This window comes from Brachypodium distachyon, chromosome 2 (assembly GCF_000005505.3).
Source record: "Brachypodium distachyon strain Bd21 chromosome 2, Brachypodium_distachyon_v3.0, whole genome shotgun sequence".
Lineage (NCBI taxonomy): Eukaryota > Viridiplantae > Streptophyta > Magnoliopsida > Poales > Poaceae > Brachypodium > Brachypodium distachyon.
The window spans coordinates 45,316,842-45,336,406 of NC_016132.3; the positions used below are offsets into that span (position 1 = coordinate 45,316,842).

Consider the following 19,565-nt stretch of genomic DNA (forward strand, 5'->3'; position numbering starts at 1 on the left):
CTAGTCGGGCTGGCTCCGCTCTTTGGCATTTCCGTCGTGGAATGGACGGAGGACAACATCTTAGGGATCACTTGATTAGCGAGAAAAAAATTCACCGATGAATTGTTGGAACAATTTTCACCCGTGAATTTTCAGAACAATTGTCAAAATCCTGAGCCCACACCTGCCGAAGAAACATACTCCTGCTACAGCTGTATTTTAGGAGAGAGGCCTAAAAAAAAGCCGAAGAAACAACACAGGTGAAACCTGCTCTATTTACACAGCAAATAGCATACAGACAAACGAAAGCAACTGGCTCCTCCTCTCCTGCCGTTCAGATCACAGCATTAACAAATGGGTCACCAAGCCCAACCATCACAACTCACAACCACTGTGCCATAAATACCCCTCCGCTCCCCTCTCTGCCGTTTCTCCTCTCTTCTTCCTTCTTCCCCTTCACCGGCCGCCTCCCGGCTTCCTCGCACCCCCTCTCTCTTCTCTCTCTCCTCTCCACCCGAACCCTAAAGTCCTAAACCCACGCAGCAGGCGCGGTCCTCCGCCTGTCGCATGCGCGCTGCTTCGTAGAATAGGAACGCCGGCGATCGCCGGAGCTGGGGAGCCGCGGTGGCCCTGTGCGCCGGAGACGGCCGCAGGAAGATGGGTGCGGGCGGGAAGGGGTGGCTGGAGACGGCTAGGCGCGGGGTGAGGACAGCGTGGTTCATGGTCGTGATGGTGGCGTCGCTGCTCGTCGCGTCGGCGCCCGTGGTGGTGGCCGCCGGCGACGTCGCCGTGGCGCTCTGGCTCGAGGTGCGCCTCGGGTGCCTCAGCTGCCGCGGCCTTCGGGACCACTTCGAGCGGTACGGCTTCCGGAGCTCGCTCGTCGACATACCGCTCGTCTCCGTGGTTCGGTCCCTCGTCATCACCTGTAAGCTGACATTGCCTCCTCGATGTTGTTTTAGTGCGGGCAAGTGCCAAGGATATCGGGGAATCTGTCTGTGTGGGTCGCGTTTCCTTACTTCCCTTTCCCCTGAGTTTTATTTGCCCTGGATAGTGAAAGTTTCTTATCTTTAGAGCTTTATTTTCGGACTTGGGCGCTTTGCTTAAGATTTTCCTTTTTTTTGTTGCATTTATATATGACGATTTGGTAATCCGAAAGCTATGTTTGTGATTGTCATATTTTGTTTGGACGAATTCCAGAGCAGTTAGGAGTATAAGTCTACACCGACACCAGTGTTAGAGAATAATTATCGAAATTCCACTGATCTGATATTCACAATGTGCTTGTGCAGGTGTATACCTTGTGTGTGATACTTCAGGTCTCTCTCATGGTCCCTACCTTGGAACGACTACTTTCTGTTCCTCGGCTTCGCTGCTCATCTTGCTGTTGAAGGCCTGCGTTTACAGTCCGGCACAGGACATTGGGCCTGAGCTCTCGCCGTCATTGGCGGATCACAAGCTAAATATGAAGAAGCTATGGGGAATGCCTGTGCTTTTTCTGTCTTCCTTGGTCTTTGCTCTGGGTCATGTTGTTGTTGCTTACAGAACAAGCTGCAGGGCTCGACGGAAGCTGCTTATCCATCGCATTGACCCTGAATCGGTATGGGTGGTTCTCTTGAATCTCAGCGTGTATGGTGGATTGTTCAAATCAAGCTTATATAATACTTAATTCTCTTGGTGTTTATGGTATGTTCTGCTCGTTTTCAGATTCTGGCATACAAGAATGCGTTTCCTGGATGCTACAAGGTCCCTCGATCGCCCACTCCACACAGCGGAAAACTTTATTCAAGGAGCGAAAGCGAAACAAAGAGAAAAACTGTTGTCCACGATGATCGGAATATCCCAATCAGTTTTCTCGCTGATAGTGAAAGCATGTTCATTGCTTGCCAGGGGATCACTGTACATTACAAAATGTCTGATCCATCAAGTTGTGTATCTCCACCTCCTGAGTCATTTCCAGAAATCAAACATGACGTATTTTCGTCAAGCATTTCTCCTAGAAGACAGAGGCATGAGAGCCCACCATCAGCTTCCTCTAGTACCCGGCGTCTTTTGAATAGGAGCTTTAGTCACCAGTATCACCAAACATCTCTATATGCACCACTGTTGGCAGAACCAGTGACCTCTCCAACTTTGTCAGATGATATTCCCCTTCTGAGTCTTGATGATGGGAGCTTAGCGTCGTGTTTGAAACCTGTGGGTTTTGATCTTGAGGCTGGAGAGCGAGGGAAATTTGCTGTTGTTTTGGTGCATGGGTTTGGAGGGGGAGTATTCTCGTGGAGACATGTTTCTAATTTGCTTGCTCGACAAGTGGGTTGCATGGTCCTGGCTTTTGATCGCCCTGGATGGGGTTTAACATCTCGACCTCGCAGAAAGGACTGGGAAGATAAGAATCTGCCAAATCCATACGAGCTGGAGTCACAGGTGATTCTTTTTACCATCTTCTCGTGGATTATGTCACAAGAACTATTCTTCTTTTTGGAGAGCTCCTAATCAAGTCTAGTGAGCACCACTAGTATTAGCTCCAAAGTTCTATTTGCTAGCAACTATATTTATTTATTTATTTTCAATGAGTGAAAGATTTTTTAAATACCTTTCATCCACTGGAAGTTATGGCTAGCTATTTCGAATGTTTGTCTTCCTATATCATATTCTTTCTGCTAACTAATTCCATGTTTTAAGTGCTATTCTCTAAATGTTTTCTTTAGCCATCCTGCAGAAAAATATATTACTCCCTCCGATCCATATTAGTTGTCAAAACATTACATGTATCTAGACGCTTTTTAGGCATAGATACATCCATACTTGGACAAATTTGAGACAATTAATATGGATCGGAGGGAGTATTTAGTTCTCTTATACTCCCTCCGTCCCATATTAAGTGACTCAAATTTGCCCAAATATGAATGTATCTGTACCCAAAAAGCGTCTAGATACATGTAATATTTCGTCACTTAATATGGGACGGAGGAAGTATTAGAATTAATAAATTCAGTTGCAGCGACCAAACATTTTCCCTATATCATATTCTTTCTGCTAAGTAATTTCATATTGCGAGTGCTATTCTCTAAATGTCTTCTTTAGTTTCCATCCTGCAGAAGAAATAGTTCTATAATGTTAGAATTAATAAATTCAGTTGCAGCGACCAAACATTTTCCTGCCATATGTTGAACAGTTAATCTTGTTTTAAAGTACCAATTTGTATGCCTTTCTGCAGGTTGATCTTCTCATTTCATTTTGCTCTGACATGGGCTTGCGCTCTGTGGTTTTAGTTGGTCATGATGATGGTGGCTTGCTTGCCCTGAGAACTGCAGAAAAGTTGCGTGTGGCTGGAGATTCAAGAAAGGTAGTGGCATTGTGACCTTTTATTTTGTACTTTTGTGTTGTAAACTTTGCTGACTATCATATTTATAGGATGAAATTATCCTACTTGTAATAATCATATCAAGTTAAATGATCCCTTATTTGCTCCCAGGTTGAAGTGAAGGGAGTTGTCCTTATAGGTGTAAGCTTATCAAGAGAAGTCATTCCTGCATTTGCTCGTATACTGCTGCATACCCCTCTGAGGAAAAAGCATATGGTCCGCCCACTTCTACGTACTGAAATCACTCAGGTCATCAATCGACGGGCATGGTTTGATGCCACTAAGTTGACAACAGATATTCTGAACCTCTACAAGGTAGCTTCCAGTGGCTTACATTTTCCTTTTAATCTTCCATCAAAACTTTGGTGTTCATGCTAGTTTTGGCAACGAGTTTGGTCATTTAGTTATTTAAGTATTCTTACAAAGCTCCAGTCTAGTGCAAATAATGATTTATCACCCCACCATGTTGTCTTGATGCAACAAAAAAGTGAACTCTTCTTTCTTGCTACTCCCTCCGATCCATAATAAGTGTCTTGGATTTAGTACGAAGTTATTTCATAGGCATATAGCCTTCCCGTTTCTGTCGTAGAACATCCGATTACATAACTATGAATTTATTTCAAATGAACTTCTACGTTCAGGCGCCACTATTTGTCGAGGGCTGGGATGAAGCACTTCATGAAGTCGGCCGTCTTTCATTTTCTACCGTCCTACCACCAAAAAGAGCAGGAGAATTACTGAAATCAGTGGAAGACCTCCCTGTTCTGGTGGTAGCAGGTTCTGAGGATGTCCTTGTTTCTCTGAAGTCAGCGCAAATTATGGCTTCAAAACTTGTAAATTCTGTAAGTTGTCTACCGCTTCTATTTCTTCCACAGGTTTTTACATAAATGCAGGTCTATTACCTGATTGATCATATTAATAATCTCTGTTTTTCTTCTTGTCCTTGTGCAGAGGCTAGTAACTATATCCGAATGCGGACATTTGCCACATGAGGAGTGTGCCAAGGCGTTGCTCTCAGCTCTTTCTCCATTCATCTCAAGATTGGTATCATCAGATGATTCATTGCAAAGACTGTAGCAATCTGCCCATCTTTCTTTTTGAGTTTTGCGTTCTTCTGCTGCTCTCTACACTAAGTAGATTACCTGTAGTTGGTGTGAGTGTGTGAGCCAATGGTAGTTGCAAAGTAGTGGAGCCTGACCCAAAATCTCAAGGGTCCTAGAGCTCCCCTAATTATTTTTGTCACATGTAATGGTGTTCCCAAATTATTTCAATTAAGCAAGTTGAATCTGTACAGCACATGCTTGCTGTGTTCTAGTTGACGTCTATAGTCTACTCGAGGCTCCAGCTGCCACATTATCATCCACTAGAACTAATTTCAGCGAAGCAGATTTTAGAAGAAATCCAACAGCTATTTTTAGTTCAAATTTGAACTAAAACTAGGTGGGAGTAGCTTATGCAGTTTTCTTGAGGTCACAGGTGACACGTAGAGATGTGATGTTTTAACCTGTACAATTTCAGGTTCAAACTCAGTCGCATTTAGTCATCAGTAAACGCGTAAATTCAGGGCCCATAGTGATCTTTAGTGTTTGCCACTATTGATTTCTCTGTTTCTGCTTTACACACCTCCCAAATGAGATTAAATTAGATCTTTACATGTAACATGTCATATCTTTTTGGAAGAAATTTTGAAACTTCTACGCTCCTGTAGAGTTAGGTTTTTCTCTCTCGAAAAGTTACTGTAGAGTTGGTGATTTCTACCGGACACTTTGTGGGTCAGGGCCGTGCTCTCAGTCCACTGGACACTAGTATAGGGTATGTTTGGTTTTGGTGTAGGTTTTGGTAGCCCATGCCAACATTGGCAAGAATCCAAACAAACATCAAAATATTGGTTATGGCTAAAATTTGGTAGGATAAACTTTTATCATCATCCAAACACACCCTATAATGCTTGCAACGGGCGCCCGTCATGCATATAGAATGTAGTTATGCGCTGCAAGATTCATTCTCTTTGGATGTCTTTATTTGAAGAACAGCTTCAGGGTGGTTTGACTGGCTCGGTTGCTTGTGTGGTTCTGTCCTGTGCCAACTGCCGGTCTGCCACTGGATACCACCTTCCCATGCCAACATTTTTGGGCTAGCCTGAGTTCAAGTGCTGGAAGGCGACTAGGCGTGTAAAAAAGTTGTCCCAGGAGGCCAGGAATCAGCCTGACAGAAAATACCCCGAGCTTACCACGCATCAACTTAGTACGGCTCAATTCTTATACAGCTAGCTGCTTGGGGTACGATTGCGTATTCCGAATTTGTTGCCGAAAATATGAATATCCGTGTAATCTACTTTGCGTCAAGATCAAATAGAAAATGTGATGTAACAATGAGGAAATAGTTGTGTCCGTCGATTGATGGGGCCACACCCCCTTTTCGAAAAGGAAAAAAAAACGAGCGGACACTGAATTTATAAGGTGCTGGCATCATTCCTTAAGTATCATGCATATTCAGGCTGTTAGCACCGTTAGTTCCATTTGGAATGTACTCCCTCCGATCCTAAATTATTGTCGAAATATTACATGTAGCTAGACGCTTTTTAATAATAGATACATTCATATTCGAGCAAATTTGAGTCAACAATTTAGGATCAGAGAGAGTACCCCGTAGATTTCATAAGTAGAATTGAACAATCGTGAGGGCTATAATAACAACAACAAAGTTAGATAGCCCTATCCTTTCTCCGGACAGCCTTTACAACAAAAGAAAAAGAACCTACAAAATTTCTAACTACAATTTTCTAAACAATATATAGCATATCAATTTGATGCTATACATTTACCTGCCGTACATGACCAAAATTCACCATCTAGTTGAGTAGCCATTGGTGGTTTCCAGTTTTTCTTTCATCATTTGCTTTCGTCACATGGGCAACCTTCCCCCCTTTACCCAAATTATAGTGAACCAGAAAACACAACTTCTCTCACGTATTTTTACATCTTATTTGTGCAACATCTGGCACCCAGTCATCGCTGGCAAGAACAATATGATCACCATCTCTGATGAGCTCAACCTCGTCAATCTCAGCACCCTCGGTTGTCAGGACCTTAGCAGGGGTGAAGTCAAACTTCTTCGCACCTAGCTCAAGAAGACCCTTCATCGACTGCGGTAGGATCACAAGCTTCCCAGCAGCGTTCCCCTTCTCGGGACAGCTGATCGTCACCCTGATGAGTGAGTTCTGACGGGCTTGGTGATAATTGGGACTACCTGTTGCTGCAAGACCTCTTGAGAGTATATGGTCAGTGTCTCGGTGTGGATGAGTCGAAGAGATGACACCGAAAAGGGAGTTCTGAAAGCTAACTTTCCTCTTGAGGAGCTTCTGTGTAAGAACTTTGCGAGGTAGCTCTGAATCTTCACGGATCACATTTGGCATTGAGGGATCACTGCTGAACCTGCCTATCAGCATAGGAGTCACCCTGCCATTTGAGGTGTACTTTCTTGGCGCTTTCCGTTGTTTAAATAGGAGCTGTATCTCTTCATGGCCTTGTTGGTCAGCTAGAGCTCTTGGTGTCCAACCGTTGCTGTCCTGCTTGTCGATGTCAGCTCCGTGTTCCAGCAACAACTCAACCATCTGAACATTTCCATCACAGACAGCACGGTGCAGCGGAGTGTTTCCATCTTTGGCCGGTCTGTTTACATCTCCGTCATGACGGAGTATTTCCTCGAGCAGCTCTGTGTTGTTTTCTTCAACTGCGATGCAAGCATATAATCCTGTATCGCCCAATGATAGATCTGCACCACCCTCGAGTAACAGCTGCACAACTGCATCATGCTTTGCATACACAGCCTCCCATAGCGGAACCTTTCCTTCCGGATCTAGATATTGGAAGAATGAAATGCGTTTCAGATGGAGCTATGATCAAACCTACAAAAGCTTAATAACTAGTATCCACAATTAAGCAAGCACTCTTGTCAATAACATTTTCCTAAGTGGTACGTAGATGGCAATAAAAATTCTGCAGACGGTAGATTTGCTTCATTATGATGATGATTTTATGGACGATAAATTTGCTTCACCATGATGATGATCTATATGCACAAGAAGTAATTATCGTAGTTCTAGTTGTAGGCATACCCCTGGCATTTGGATCAGCTCCATAATCTAATAGAAGCCTGATGCACTGCTCATTTCCTTTGGAAGCAGCTATATGCTGTTAATCATGAAAATGAACAGTGACTTTCTTCCTTAACAAAAATCTATAGAATAAAGAACACAGTTGTGCATTCGTAAGCATACTTACCAGTGCTGTACGCCCATCGTTATCTGTCTCGTTTGGATCTAAACCACGCTTAAGTAGTTGCTGCAACAAAAGGTCATCTCCTCTTGTTACTGCAAAGCAGAGTGTAATTGGCAAATCCAGACGACCCCGAGCTAGCATGTTCTCAATCTCCTTCAGAACACCAACCATTACACTGTTGTCTTTCTGATCTTTTAGTAACTGCACCAATAATAAAATCTTAATAGACATGAAACAATCTGTTGTGGTATTACAGTTGTTCCTAATCAAGCAGCATTTTGTGAAAAATGTTCAGTGTAGTTGGTAGCATCAATGGAAACTAATCAAAGAGTAGATCAAATGAATGAATCAATGAATTTAAGGATCTAGTGGTTAATGTGAGGATTGAAGTTTCCATTTCAGAAACTGTCAAGCAACTATGCTGGTTTCAGTCATTTCAGATATAGCAACCAACCATCTATCCTAAAAGACCGATCTGATAGGAAGAGGAGATATGATATATTTCTAACACTAAAAAGTTCCAATTGTAGCTCAAGACCTCAACAAGAAAAAAAAACTGATGGACTCTATATTATATGCAATTTCCATAACCGAGATGATAATTGTGAAGAGTAATATGGATAATAAACCTGAATAAGGTTGTTCATTATGATAGTTCCATCTCCAACATTGGATTGAACAATGCTGAGAAAGGTGGTACGATTCATGCGTAGAAGCTGACATAAGGATCTCGTTCGGACTGTGAATAGTTGAGGCCTATAGCAAAGAACGCCAATTTCTCCAACAACATCTCCTGACTTAGCCACTCCCACCACCTGGAGATGCATAAATTAAGGACCATTGATGCACAAATTCACAACAGGTTAAGCGTAAAAAATTACAAAGACTTACCTGTTCCACACCATTTTGCAACTCAACAAACTCCTGAAAAAAGTGGCACATTTATCAACTATCACAGTGACATGTACACATGCTTTTGCTGTTAAAATTACTATCAGAATGACTTGGTTTTTCCATCTGTACTCTTCTCATGCATAACTATAAGAACTAGGAAATAATATGGAATTAAGATAAAACAGTATTCTTACCACACTACCAGAAACTAAAATGTAGAAGTCAGTGGGTGCTTCATTCTGCAAAATCACATCCTCCCTTGGTGGAAAATATTCAGCCTTCATCTCCGAAACCTTCCATGAATCATTCAGAACGACAAGATAAGCATATATTCAGGCAGTAACTAACTAAAAGATAAGCCACTAAAAGATAAGACACATTCTCACCAGTTGAAAAATCAGATCATTAGAGACTCCATCAAATAAGTAAACTTTTTGAACCAGAGTAAGAAACAGATATTGAGCAATGCTAGATCTGATAGCCTTAGGCAGTGCATCAAGAGTCTCTTGTTGTTGAAGACCTTCTGAGTCTGTCCTGAACTTTAAGCTAAGATGTGATATCATCTGATCTTGCAGCCGTGTTGGTAACTGATTCCTTAGGGCAAAACTGGTTGCTGCTTGAATTGTATCTCTCTTTAGTCCAAAAGAAAACAGAAACAAGCTATTAGAATCAGGTATTAAACGACTGTCTGTATATATCAACCAAAGGTCAGTCAAACAAAACTCACATATTTCCGAGTACGGCTGGTGCCGTGGACAACCAAATTGGTCATGTTTCCGATCAAATAAGCAGTCAATCCAAGGTTAAAGAACATGTAGAAAATGTTGAAAATCATCTCCCTTATGTTTTCCGCATGATAATCCCCATATCCCACAGTGGTAAGTGTGGTGATTGACCAATATATTGATGTTACATAGCGAATCCACAAACCCTGGTAATGAAAATCTGGCATGGTATTGCCAATCCACGTGTCCCTTGGGTGGGGATACCTATCAGCAATAAGATAGTAGAAGCATGCTGCACAGTGCACAGCAAAAAGTGTGACCTACAAGATAAGTAAGTAAATAGGACATCACTCATCAGGAATATTAAATTCACAGGAGAATATTCTAATGTTCAGATCACTTACACAAATGAGCTTTGCACATCGAACCCAGAAGTAATTGAAGTGTCTATCCTTCTCCAATCTAGTAAGCGAAGAAACAGAGGTTAAGTTTGTGACAGTAGTTATTCTGACTAACAAGACATAAACTTGGCAGAATGGCACTGTCCTAATTAACAGGTCTTAACAGTATTCTATCAAATTTAGACTGAAGATTAGGACCTCAGAGATGATACAGAACATATAATGTTGTATATCCATGCATTATCATGAACATACCTAGCAAATAGAGAGCTGACTCTCCGCAGACGCCATAGACGAAGCATGTTAAAGAATCCATATGTCCTGAGCTTTGAAGGTAGCATCTTACGAGCAATTTCTGATGGGATGGTGGAGGCAACGTCAAGAACAAACCAACTGGTAGTGTAACGCCAAGCAATCCTCTTTGGATCATCTTCAAGCAAATAGGTCAGTCTGTTCAAGTAAGCTACAAAGAAGGTCAGGATGATGTCAACTGCGAAGAATGCATTCACGACATTGTCGGTCGCAGCTAGGCCCCCTGTAGGAATCCGAATGAAGCCAAATTCGAATGGGGAGACCCACGCAGAGTAGACTACAAGAACTATAAGGAAAGTCTCCCACAATCTGCACGTATTAACAACTAGATGTCAGAATTGATTCATCCTCTGATTTAGCTATTGTAAGAAGAATAGAAAAAATGCCCCTGCTTAAAAGAACAAATCAATTCATTTGTCATGTAAAGTTCGTATTTATGTAGCATTATTGCAAGTCTTTTCTGTTCTTATCTGCTCGCTACAGAAGTCTAGAAAGGATTTACTGGGTAGCTCAACAGTTGGCACACATGGTTGAGTCACGAAGCATCTGGATCTGAAACCCACCTTCCTCTTAATGAAAAAGTCAGGGGCGCTAGTAGAAACTCAAAGGTGCACCCTGGCTCATGTGCTCCTAGCTTAAAAGAAAAACTGTTTTTTCGAACGCAGACTTCTTTTAACAAAATTGCACATAAAAGTTTTCCTCTATGTGCTTGTATTTTTTTTTATATAAAAAAGAGTAGTCTTACACCCTGTGTGCAAAAATAAATTCAGTGAGTAAAAAAATAAACTGAAAAATTGTTTTTGGCCGCAGGCCCAAAAATGTTACTTTCTCCGTGAGAGTTAAGAATCATGATGGCTTGAATATTTTGCATGATTTGATTCAGAATTATGTGTCACTTTAAGTAATTTGTTTCTAAATTACACATTTTGATGGGTGTGTGGGAAATACTATTCATTGTTCTCCAGGGAGCCGGTGCTAAGTACCGGTTTTATTCATTTCCTAGAAGTGTAGAAGTACCACAATGACTTAAGTTAACACTACTGTGTAAAAATTCTCATTAAAAAGCTACCTTAGAAGAAAATAATAGTATTGATGATTCATGAGAAGCCAGATATCATACAGAACTTCTTGTGATTGAATTGGGATTCTACATACACGCAGAATATCACATTCATATGATAGAATGTTCTGAGAATCTTAAACCTGCATCTCAATGATTTGTGCCAAGTGCATAAGTGATGGAAAAAAAAAATAAGTGTGACACATCATGCCACCGATTGAATCTTTTATGAGAGTAAACATCAGCAAACAAGTAAAAGAAAGAACAACTAACCCTCACTAAACTACTACACTTAACACTTGTAATTTAAAATACCAAAGGGAGGTAAATGATGCAAAATGAAAGTTAATCTGAAAAAAAAACAGTAAAAATACCCGCAGTAATTAAATATGTGGAACAATATTCCATATATTCCAAAATATAAGACGCATAAGTTCTATTGGCAATCAAAAGTTTCTAAAGTTTGATCACTAGATAGCAAAAAAAGTTCAAGATTTACGGTGCCAAATTAAGATCACTAGATCCATATGAAATATGTTTTTATATGTACTGATTTGGTATTGTTGATGATAACATGTTTTTCTATAAGTTTGGTAATACTGTAGAAAGTTTGACAGCGAACCAAATTGATACGTATTATTCTTGGACCGACGCGAGTACTAACGAGTAATCCGTTACCCCCTCAAATAATTCGTATAAATAGATAAATGGAAAACTTTCCATGTGAATTCCGTGAACGAGACCATTGGAGAAAGAAGCAATGCAAAAGAAGAAGAAGAAGAAAAAAAGCAAAACAAGAGTACAAGAAATGCAAAAATGTCAGCATCAAAATCACGATTTCCTTGTCTCTCATCAGTAAAAGGAAAGACTAAAGCAGTCGTAGGAGACCGTAGCAGCTCAAAATAAACAAAAAAAGTAGAGGGGACGAGTGCTATATAAACAAACGCACAAACAAATCAATTATTCAGCTTAAGTCAACACCCTGGAAATCATAAAGAAAAACAAGCTAAGATTCTCCGTTCGTCAAAATTAGAACAGTGAACGGGCTCTGAAGTTCTGAACAAAGAAAAATAGCTAAACACTAAGAGCAAATAATTGAACTGAATTCAAACCCGCCTTTCTACTCTGTAACAGGATGATATGAGCTTAAAAGTTAATAACAAATCCAGTAAAAAAAAGGAACAGAACGAAGCAAAAATCGCAAAAGCCTCCCCCTCACGGTCTCGCCGCTCACGGCAGCTCTGCGCGGACCATGACCATCAACCAATCTCTTAAATTAACGCAGCCATAGCAAACCATGAAGGAACCGGAAATAACCAATGCGCAAAAGAACAAGCCGCGGCCGCGGAGAGGTAGAGAAAACGGGCAGGGCCGCAGGGGAGTAAAGGACAAAAAGGTTCTGACACGAAGCAGGGAGCTAAGCGGCGGGCGGGCGGACCTGTATCGGCGATCGTAGGGGGAGATAATGAAGCGGCGGAGCTTGACGCGGCGGTTGCTCCGCGCGCCGAGCGACGGCAGGATGCCGCTGGAGAGACTGTAGTGGCTGCCGTCCCGCGACATCTCCTTCTCGAGCGCGTCGCCCACGTCGCCGCCGCCGCCGCCGCTGCCGCCCTCGCCCCACGGCCCGCACGCCCGCATCCTCGCGGGGCCGTACCTCGCCATTGCGCCCCACCCACCGGCGGCGGCACGCGGCAGTAAAGAGGCTCGCGGGCCTAGCACGGGGTTCCCTCTGGTCAGTTTAATCAACGCAGGGTCGTTGCTTGGGATTGTCAAGAAGACGTCGGAAACGGTGTGTGTGTGTGTGTGTGTGGCGCGCCGCTGCGGGTAGCGACGGGTCTGGGAAGGGAGGGAGACTCTGGGGGAGTTCGGATTCGGTCGGGACCAACGCGCGGCTCAAGGGAGCTTTTATGGAGAGCCTCGGGCGGCCTGTGCTGTGCGCGCGGGTCGGTGGACAGTTTTCAGATGCTCTGCTCTTCCTTCTTCCCAAGCGAGGAGGGTGCGCGGCCTTTTTTGCGGGATTCCGTTCCGCGGTAAACCGGCGTGTTTTAGCCGCTGCCGGGGGGCAAAAAGAGCCACACCGCACACGTGCGTGTGGCTCCGGTCTCCACCACGCAGTTTTTACTCCGATGATCTCTTCATTTCAGTCGTCCGTGATGGACACTGATTTTTTTCCGGGTAAAAGCAAATCGCAGCTGCCTCGTGGAGTTTATTGCTTATCAAGACTGAAATTCTCATTTTTGTCCTCGTAGTGGTCAGAAAAGGCTAAAATTGTTGTTTTAAAACTTGTATTTTAACTCACTTTAAACTTGAACTTTATTAGAGAAGACAAATTGAGCCTTGGTTTGGTGGAGTGGATGTACAATTTTGGTGGAGTATCTAGATTCAAATCTTTTAGGGATGCGAATTTAAGTGCCGCAATGGGACAGCTCCAGCATCCTACCCAAGTCGTGTTCTTTTCAAACATCTGAATAGGCCAATTTATCTCCTGTAGTAGACTTGTGTTGTCTTTCCCTTCCGTCACACCTTCAAATATTTCTTAGCGACGACGATGCTTCCCACTATGTTTTTATATACCGATCATCGGTAATTCGGCATGCGTTTTGGCACGTTCCTACGGTTGCACCTTACTCTATATCCTTGTTTGTTTTCCACGTCATTTAAATTTGATGTCACATTATCTTTATCAGATCAGTCGGACTACAAAGGATAATTTTTCAAGAAAAAAAAGGTATATGAGTTAGAAAGTAGGGGATTTGCATTGATGTCGATCATTCTGTCCACTTTGCCACTCACAAATGCCGACCATAAATTCAGTTCCGCCATGTGCTAGTTCAAAGTTCAAACTAAAAATTAATAAACCCTAAGAAGATTGAAAATAAAAAAGATAACTGGAACATTATTAACATGATTTTATATTATTTATTTTTCAAAAAAAGAGGGCATCTTCATCAATAGATGCACAATCTTAGTATTATTGAAGTTTCAAACAATATTCAAATCACATACTAAATCAGCGACACATATTATGGATCGGAGGAAGTACAAATCATCAAAACAACAGGCCTACTGTTGGCGTGCCACAAACTTGCTGAAGATAACATGATTTTTTAACATGACCTTTTTAGCAAATCAGACTTGATATCCAAAAGAAGTGCCATGTTTTCTGTTAAGACCTGCTACAGTAGTATTGAACTATTGATCCTCAAACAGCTCAGGACATAGACCCCAGGCCCAAATCCTCTCGCAAACACCCAGCATCATTGGCAGGATCAAAACCGTACGTTTCTCACCCCCTCGTCCCCTCCAGAAGTGCTCACCCACCGTCCACCGACCCAGCTGTCCTGGCTTGGATGGCCTGCAAACGCCTGATGCTGATGTGCTCGATCGCCACCGTAACCCGCCTCATCATCATCCTCTGACTACTCCGGTGTCTTCTCCCATAGTCGAATGCTGTAAGCGAGATACGTGTGCTGCCAGGAGTTTGTTTTACGGCAAAACAAACAAAGAATAAGGTGGATAAACAATGAGAGCTTTCTACGTAGAGAGAAATTATATGAACAGGCCACGATCGAGTTTATCTTTTCGGCATTTCTGGAAGAAATGGGCAACCAAGTTACCCACACGGCTATACAATGGACTGCGGCCATGGATGATTCACTTTGAGGACAAAATTTGAATGCACAAAGTGTAACGGTTTATATTTGTGCCTGCGTACCATGTTTATTTATTTGCCTCGGTATGGAAAGACATGTGCCGCATATCTAAATCAAGACTAGATGGCATTTTTTAAGCTTGTAGTGTTTTGAGTAATAAGCATCTATTTCTGAATGCTTTGTTGTACAACACTTTGGAATAATATATTACTCCCTCCGTTTCATAATTTTTGTCGCAATATTACGTGTATACAGGCGTTTTTTAGAAATAGATACATCCATTTTTGGGCAAATTTGAGACAATAAAAATAAAAATTTGGTATAGAGAGGTACTCCTTCCGTCGGAATTAGAGTGTGTTTAAGCTTTTCTTTCTAACGTTTCCGATAGCAGGACGATGAATTTGACAGCAGTAACATGTTGAAGGGTCCACATGCCAGTGGGCACATGTTACCTTGACGCACGAAAGAGGATCCCAGTTCGTAAGGCTGATCATAGTGGGGAATAACTTAGAGTATTAACATGCTTATGTTATTAGTCTGAGTTACTACCTCCATAGTGCATAATAACTTACATGTGGTGTCATATGTTGTGTCATTTATTAAGTTGTAAACTCATCTTGTATTAATTTGTGTGATGTTATGGTAACATATCTAGTTACCACCTCAGTGTCTTTCTTCATTTATTACCATGACACATCACAAAATTGGTTAGTTGACATTTATGTTACTATCCAAATTACTCCCACTATGAGAAACGAGCAATGAGTGAACATGCCATGCATACGGCAGGCACAACAACTCACGCGGCAAACAAAATGATTCCACCACTAATTAGGGGCAGTTAGTCATTCTAGGCTCTTCCTTGGTCCTAGAGTTTTACTCTCTTTTTTTTCCCGAAAAGGACACAAATCTATTACTCTCTCCGATTCATATTAATTGTCGAAATATTACATGTATCTAGACGTTTTTTAGGCATAGATACATCCATATTTGAACAATTTTGACACAAGTAATATGGATCGGAGGGAGTACGAAGGTTTCCTAAAAAAGAAAATCTATTATGAAGGTTGACCAAAAGTACAAAGCACCTCAAACATAACAAACATTACATCAAACTCTCTGTCTCTTACTCCCTATGTGGCTATGTCCCATCATGTATGTTACATTTTAATGGAGAAAGAAGAAAGAAAAAAAAGGTTATACGTTCTCAAGTTAGGAACGAAGTATGTCTTAATTTAGCACGTCTCTAAAATTACCAAGTGATTGAAATTTAACTAAAAGTGTGGCGAAGAGATAATATTTGGTAAAGAAAAAAGGTTCTAATCTGATCCTTTAGCACACGTTTCCTTCAAAATAAAATAAAATTACATCAATATTTTTTCTACATGTTTTTTCTAAGAAAACACTGATACCATTCCCTCAAAAAAAGAGAGAAAAAACTGATATCATCCCATTAAACATGACACAGAAGTTCGATGCTAACGTAGCCTGGCTGCGTGGAGACCGATTTTTAGTTCCTTTTTCTGTACTGCCCTTTTTTTGGCGATATCTGGACTAGCAATTTGACCTGTGTGCACTGGAAGAGTTGGTTGTTTCTCCTGAACAGCCACTTGCTTTTCGATCACCCCGACAATTTTTCAGATGACGAAGTACTTGAATAAACACAGATGGGACCTGTCAGCAATGCCAAGATGACACATACGCGTGGATTAACAATCACAGATCACGTATCATATATCCGTGTAGCTAGCATGCGAGTGAAGATTCCACATCCATCGTGGTAGGCTCAATTAATAAAGCTACCTCTTGCGCACGAGTAAAGTTTAGCGACCATATGGTGACAGGAAAATCACGCCCAGATCATAGATTCCCGTTTTTTTCCCCTACTGATAAGGAGATCATAGTTTGGAGATGCGTGTGCATAAGACTTCTTGAAGACATCAAGTACATACACGCACATACGCATAGTGGTATATCTTAAAAGTTCACTTGTAGTCGTGCTGTCTTCAGAAAGGCAAAGAGAGTTTCGGTGACATGCGAAAAATGATTAAGGGGACATCCATGATGGGATGATCTGCATAACCTGCATAGTGCTAGTGTTTGGTGCTTGCTACCCGTAAAACAGTGGCCCATGAAAAATGGATGGAGTATGTATATATCATTGTCGAACACTCCCTCTAGCATCCCGGCCCCTCTTATAATGGATGGTCTGATCTGTGAGGTTTATGTTCGGTGTAAGCCTTGCATAGTGCCTCTATGAAACTCGCTATCGCAGGGATAGACTTAAGGAGGGCTAGCAGTGGCTTTGCCCCCCTAATAATTCTCTTTCGTGCACGGGGAAATTTAGTGGTATTTGTGAGTAACAATATTAAGATCTATGCTTAATTGCCTCCTCCAATCATCAATATCATCGTTTGCCCCCTTTTCCTCGGCAATTTTTTGGCGTGAGCCGGTGCGAGCGTGCATGTCAATAGAGGTAGGAGCCCCATTCTTGCTCGTTGGTGGGACAAGTCAAAGTTGTCGGTTCAGAAGAAGTGTTTGTGTGATGACGATGTCGTTTGCGTGCAATCTCAACGGCAACGTGCATGAAGTGATGTGGGTGGTCAAGTCGGTCAATGTTGTCCTTTGTATGGTCATGTTTGAGATGCACTATAGAAGTTGTTATTCCATCCGATTCATAATAAATGTTGCTAATTTAGTACTAGTATAACATTGTAGCGACACTTTTTTTTAGGAAACACAGTACGGACGCAGATGCTCACAAGCACGCACGCACACTCACCCCTATGAACACACTCACGCACATCCTACCCCTATGAGCACCTCCGAGATGCTGGTCCGGCACATCATATTGAGATTGACGAAATCACCATAAACGCATCGTAGTTGACGAGTACGCCACTCCCACTGAAATCACAACGCCGGTTAGGTCCTGAAATAAATCCAAGGAAATGCGAGCACTCATGTCAAGTCGGAAACTTGAACCTGTGTGGGCTGGTTCCACCGCATTCGCATAGCGACACTTATTATGGATAGGAGAGAGTACGACTTTTACCCGTTTGCCGTAATTAACCACTTGATTATATTCTTCTAATAAATGGATCGAGTTCTACATGCTCCGGTTCAAAAGAAAATCCTACATCGAGTGTTGGGAAGCCCGTACTATCTGCATGGCACACAATTTGCAAGAAACTCGTGCTTTGTTTGCATGACAGAAGATGAAAGGCGGTATCATAGAGGTGATGATGTAAGGGTAGTGCAAAACTACAAAGCTTTTGATGTGTTTTTTTTTGCGGGGAAAAGCTTTTGATGTCATAGGAGGAGAACATTTGCTTTTCCTTGTCTTCTTCCTCCTTGTGCTGCAAAGGGAGGCTCCTGTTCTTGTCTCTGTTGTTTTTATTGCTTGCAAACTTTCTTGTTCTCGTTCTTTTTGTTCTTAAACTGGTGGATTGGGGGATGAGCAATTTCTTGTTGCTCGCAACCATAAAATAAAATAACAGTTCCTTGATGTTTCATGTGTCTGGATGGAGTACCGGGGCACGGAGCACAGAGGAGATCCTCTCAAACCCAAGGATTTTTTTTGCGGCGCCTTGTTCCTGTAATCGTGTTGTTCCTGACTCCCGTTGTATCATGCTGAAATTACTGGACAACATAATCGGTAACCCAAAGAGAAGGGTGTGGGTTTATAATCGGTAATCCAGAGGGAATGATGTGTATGTGTGGGTACTGGGGGAAGTGCATAGTGCCAATTCAAACCATGCCCGCGCGCGCGCGCACAAGCGTGACATGCGAGTGCACTGTACTCATGTATACATGCAGTTCATGCCGGTTTAGGCTAGATATAGTGCAAATAATTTAGATAGTAACATAGATGCCAACTAAGTATTTTGGTGATATGACATGGCAATAAATGAAGAAAGAGAGGAAGGTGGTAACTAGATATGTTACCATAACATCACACAAATCAAGACAAGATGAGTCTACAAGACAATCAATGACACAATGCATGACACCACACATAAGTTATTAACCACTATGAAGGTAGTAACTTAAACTAGTAATATATGCATGTTACTACTCTAAGTTACTCCCCACTATGAAGCGGGCTGAAAACCCAGCAATAAACAGCTCTAGAGTCTGTGTCTTTTTGTTTGCTAGTGCAGGTGGCTGGTCGAGACGGTTTGGAAAACCCTGATTGTGGCTTTGAGGGCTCTAGCTTCAGTCCTAGCATTGACCATGATTTTTATTGATATCCGGGTCCGACCGGTTTCATCCGTTCTAAAATTTAGTGACACTTAATTTTGTTAACCGTCAAAGTTAAAAGTCTGCTCAAATTTATAGCAGTGGAAATCAAGATCACTAAATACGTTGTCATACATTTTCGTAATAGTATAGTATTGGAAAATTAAGCAATTTTTTTTTAAAGGTCCAACAACTGCTGGCTTTCCATATATTAGCAGGTAGAAAGATTTACAAGAGACTGCACTAGGCAGAAAGGAGAAAAAAGAGAAGAAATAAGAGAAAGAAAAGGGGGGTTGGAAACTAAGAGAAATCAAGGGGGCTCCCACAGAAGCTTTCTGAGAGCTTTCGCTCTAGCAAACGTCCATGCTTGGGCTTTGTCTTTGATGAAGCAGGAGAGCTGGCCGATTGGAAGAGCCTTGTCTTGGAAAATCCGGGAGTTTCGCTCACGCCAAACGGAGTGACAAACTAGGATGAACAGGGAGCAGATTCCCTTCCTGTGCTCGGAGGGACAAACCTCCATAAGGTGCTCGCGGAAAGAATTGATGGAGGCCGCCTCGCGGATGGCCACGGCGATGCTGCCGCAGTTGTTCCAGAGAGCCACGGAGCACCAGAGCTGGCTAGAGAAGGGGCACTCAACAAAGAGATACAGGGAGGTCTC

At 42.1% G+C, this 19,565-nt stretch overlaps 2 protein-coding genes across 3 annotated transcripts; one reads left to right on the forward strand and one right to left on the reverse strand.

Annotated features, from left to right (window-relative positions):
- Positions 1-364: 364 nt before the first annotated feature.
- Positions 365-4,659, forward strand: LOC100830426. The gene is made up of 7 exons (XM_003569404.4): positions 365-904; positions 1,269-1,576; positions 1,684-2,400; positions 3,194-3,322; positions 3,452-3,655; positions 3,982-4,182; positions 4,292-4,659. The coding sequence occupies exons 1-7, from the start codon at positions 637-639 to the stop codon at positions 4,415-4,417; spliced, it is 1,953 nt and encodes a 650-aa protein (XP_003569452.1). The 5' UTR covers positions 365-636; the 3' UTR covers positions 4,418-4,659.
- A 1,252-nt stretch (positions 4,660-5,911) lies between these two features.
- Positions 5,912-12,993, reverse strand: LOC100830735 (potassium channel AKT1). 2 transcript variants are annotated; one of them, XM_003569405.3, is made up of 11 exons: positions 12,451-12,983; positions 9,896-10,261; positions 9,644-9,701; positions 9,242-9,559; positions 8,901-9,146; positions 8,709-8,807; positions 8,512-8,544; positions 8,250-8,435; positions 7,624-7,821; positions 7,458-7,533; positions 5,912-7,198 (listed from the first exon to the last, which is right to left on the reverse strand). In XM_003569405.3, exons 1-11 carry the CDS (start codon positions 12,672-12,674, stop codon positions 6,306-6,308), a joined length of 2,697 nt encoding a protein of 898 aa, XP_003569453.1. In that variant the 5' UTR covers positions 12,675-12,983; the 3' UTR covers positions 5,912-6,305. The 2 variants fall into 2 exon arrangements, with proteins under 2 accessions (XP_003569453.1, XP_010232087.1); XM_010233785.2 differs by lacking the exon at positions 7,458-7,533 and having other exon boundaries at positions 6,881-7,198; positions 12,451-12,993.
- Between the last annotated feature and the right edge of the window lie 6,572 nt (positions 12,994-19,565).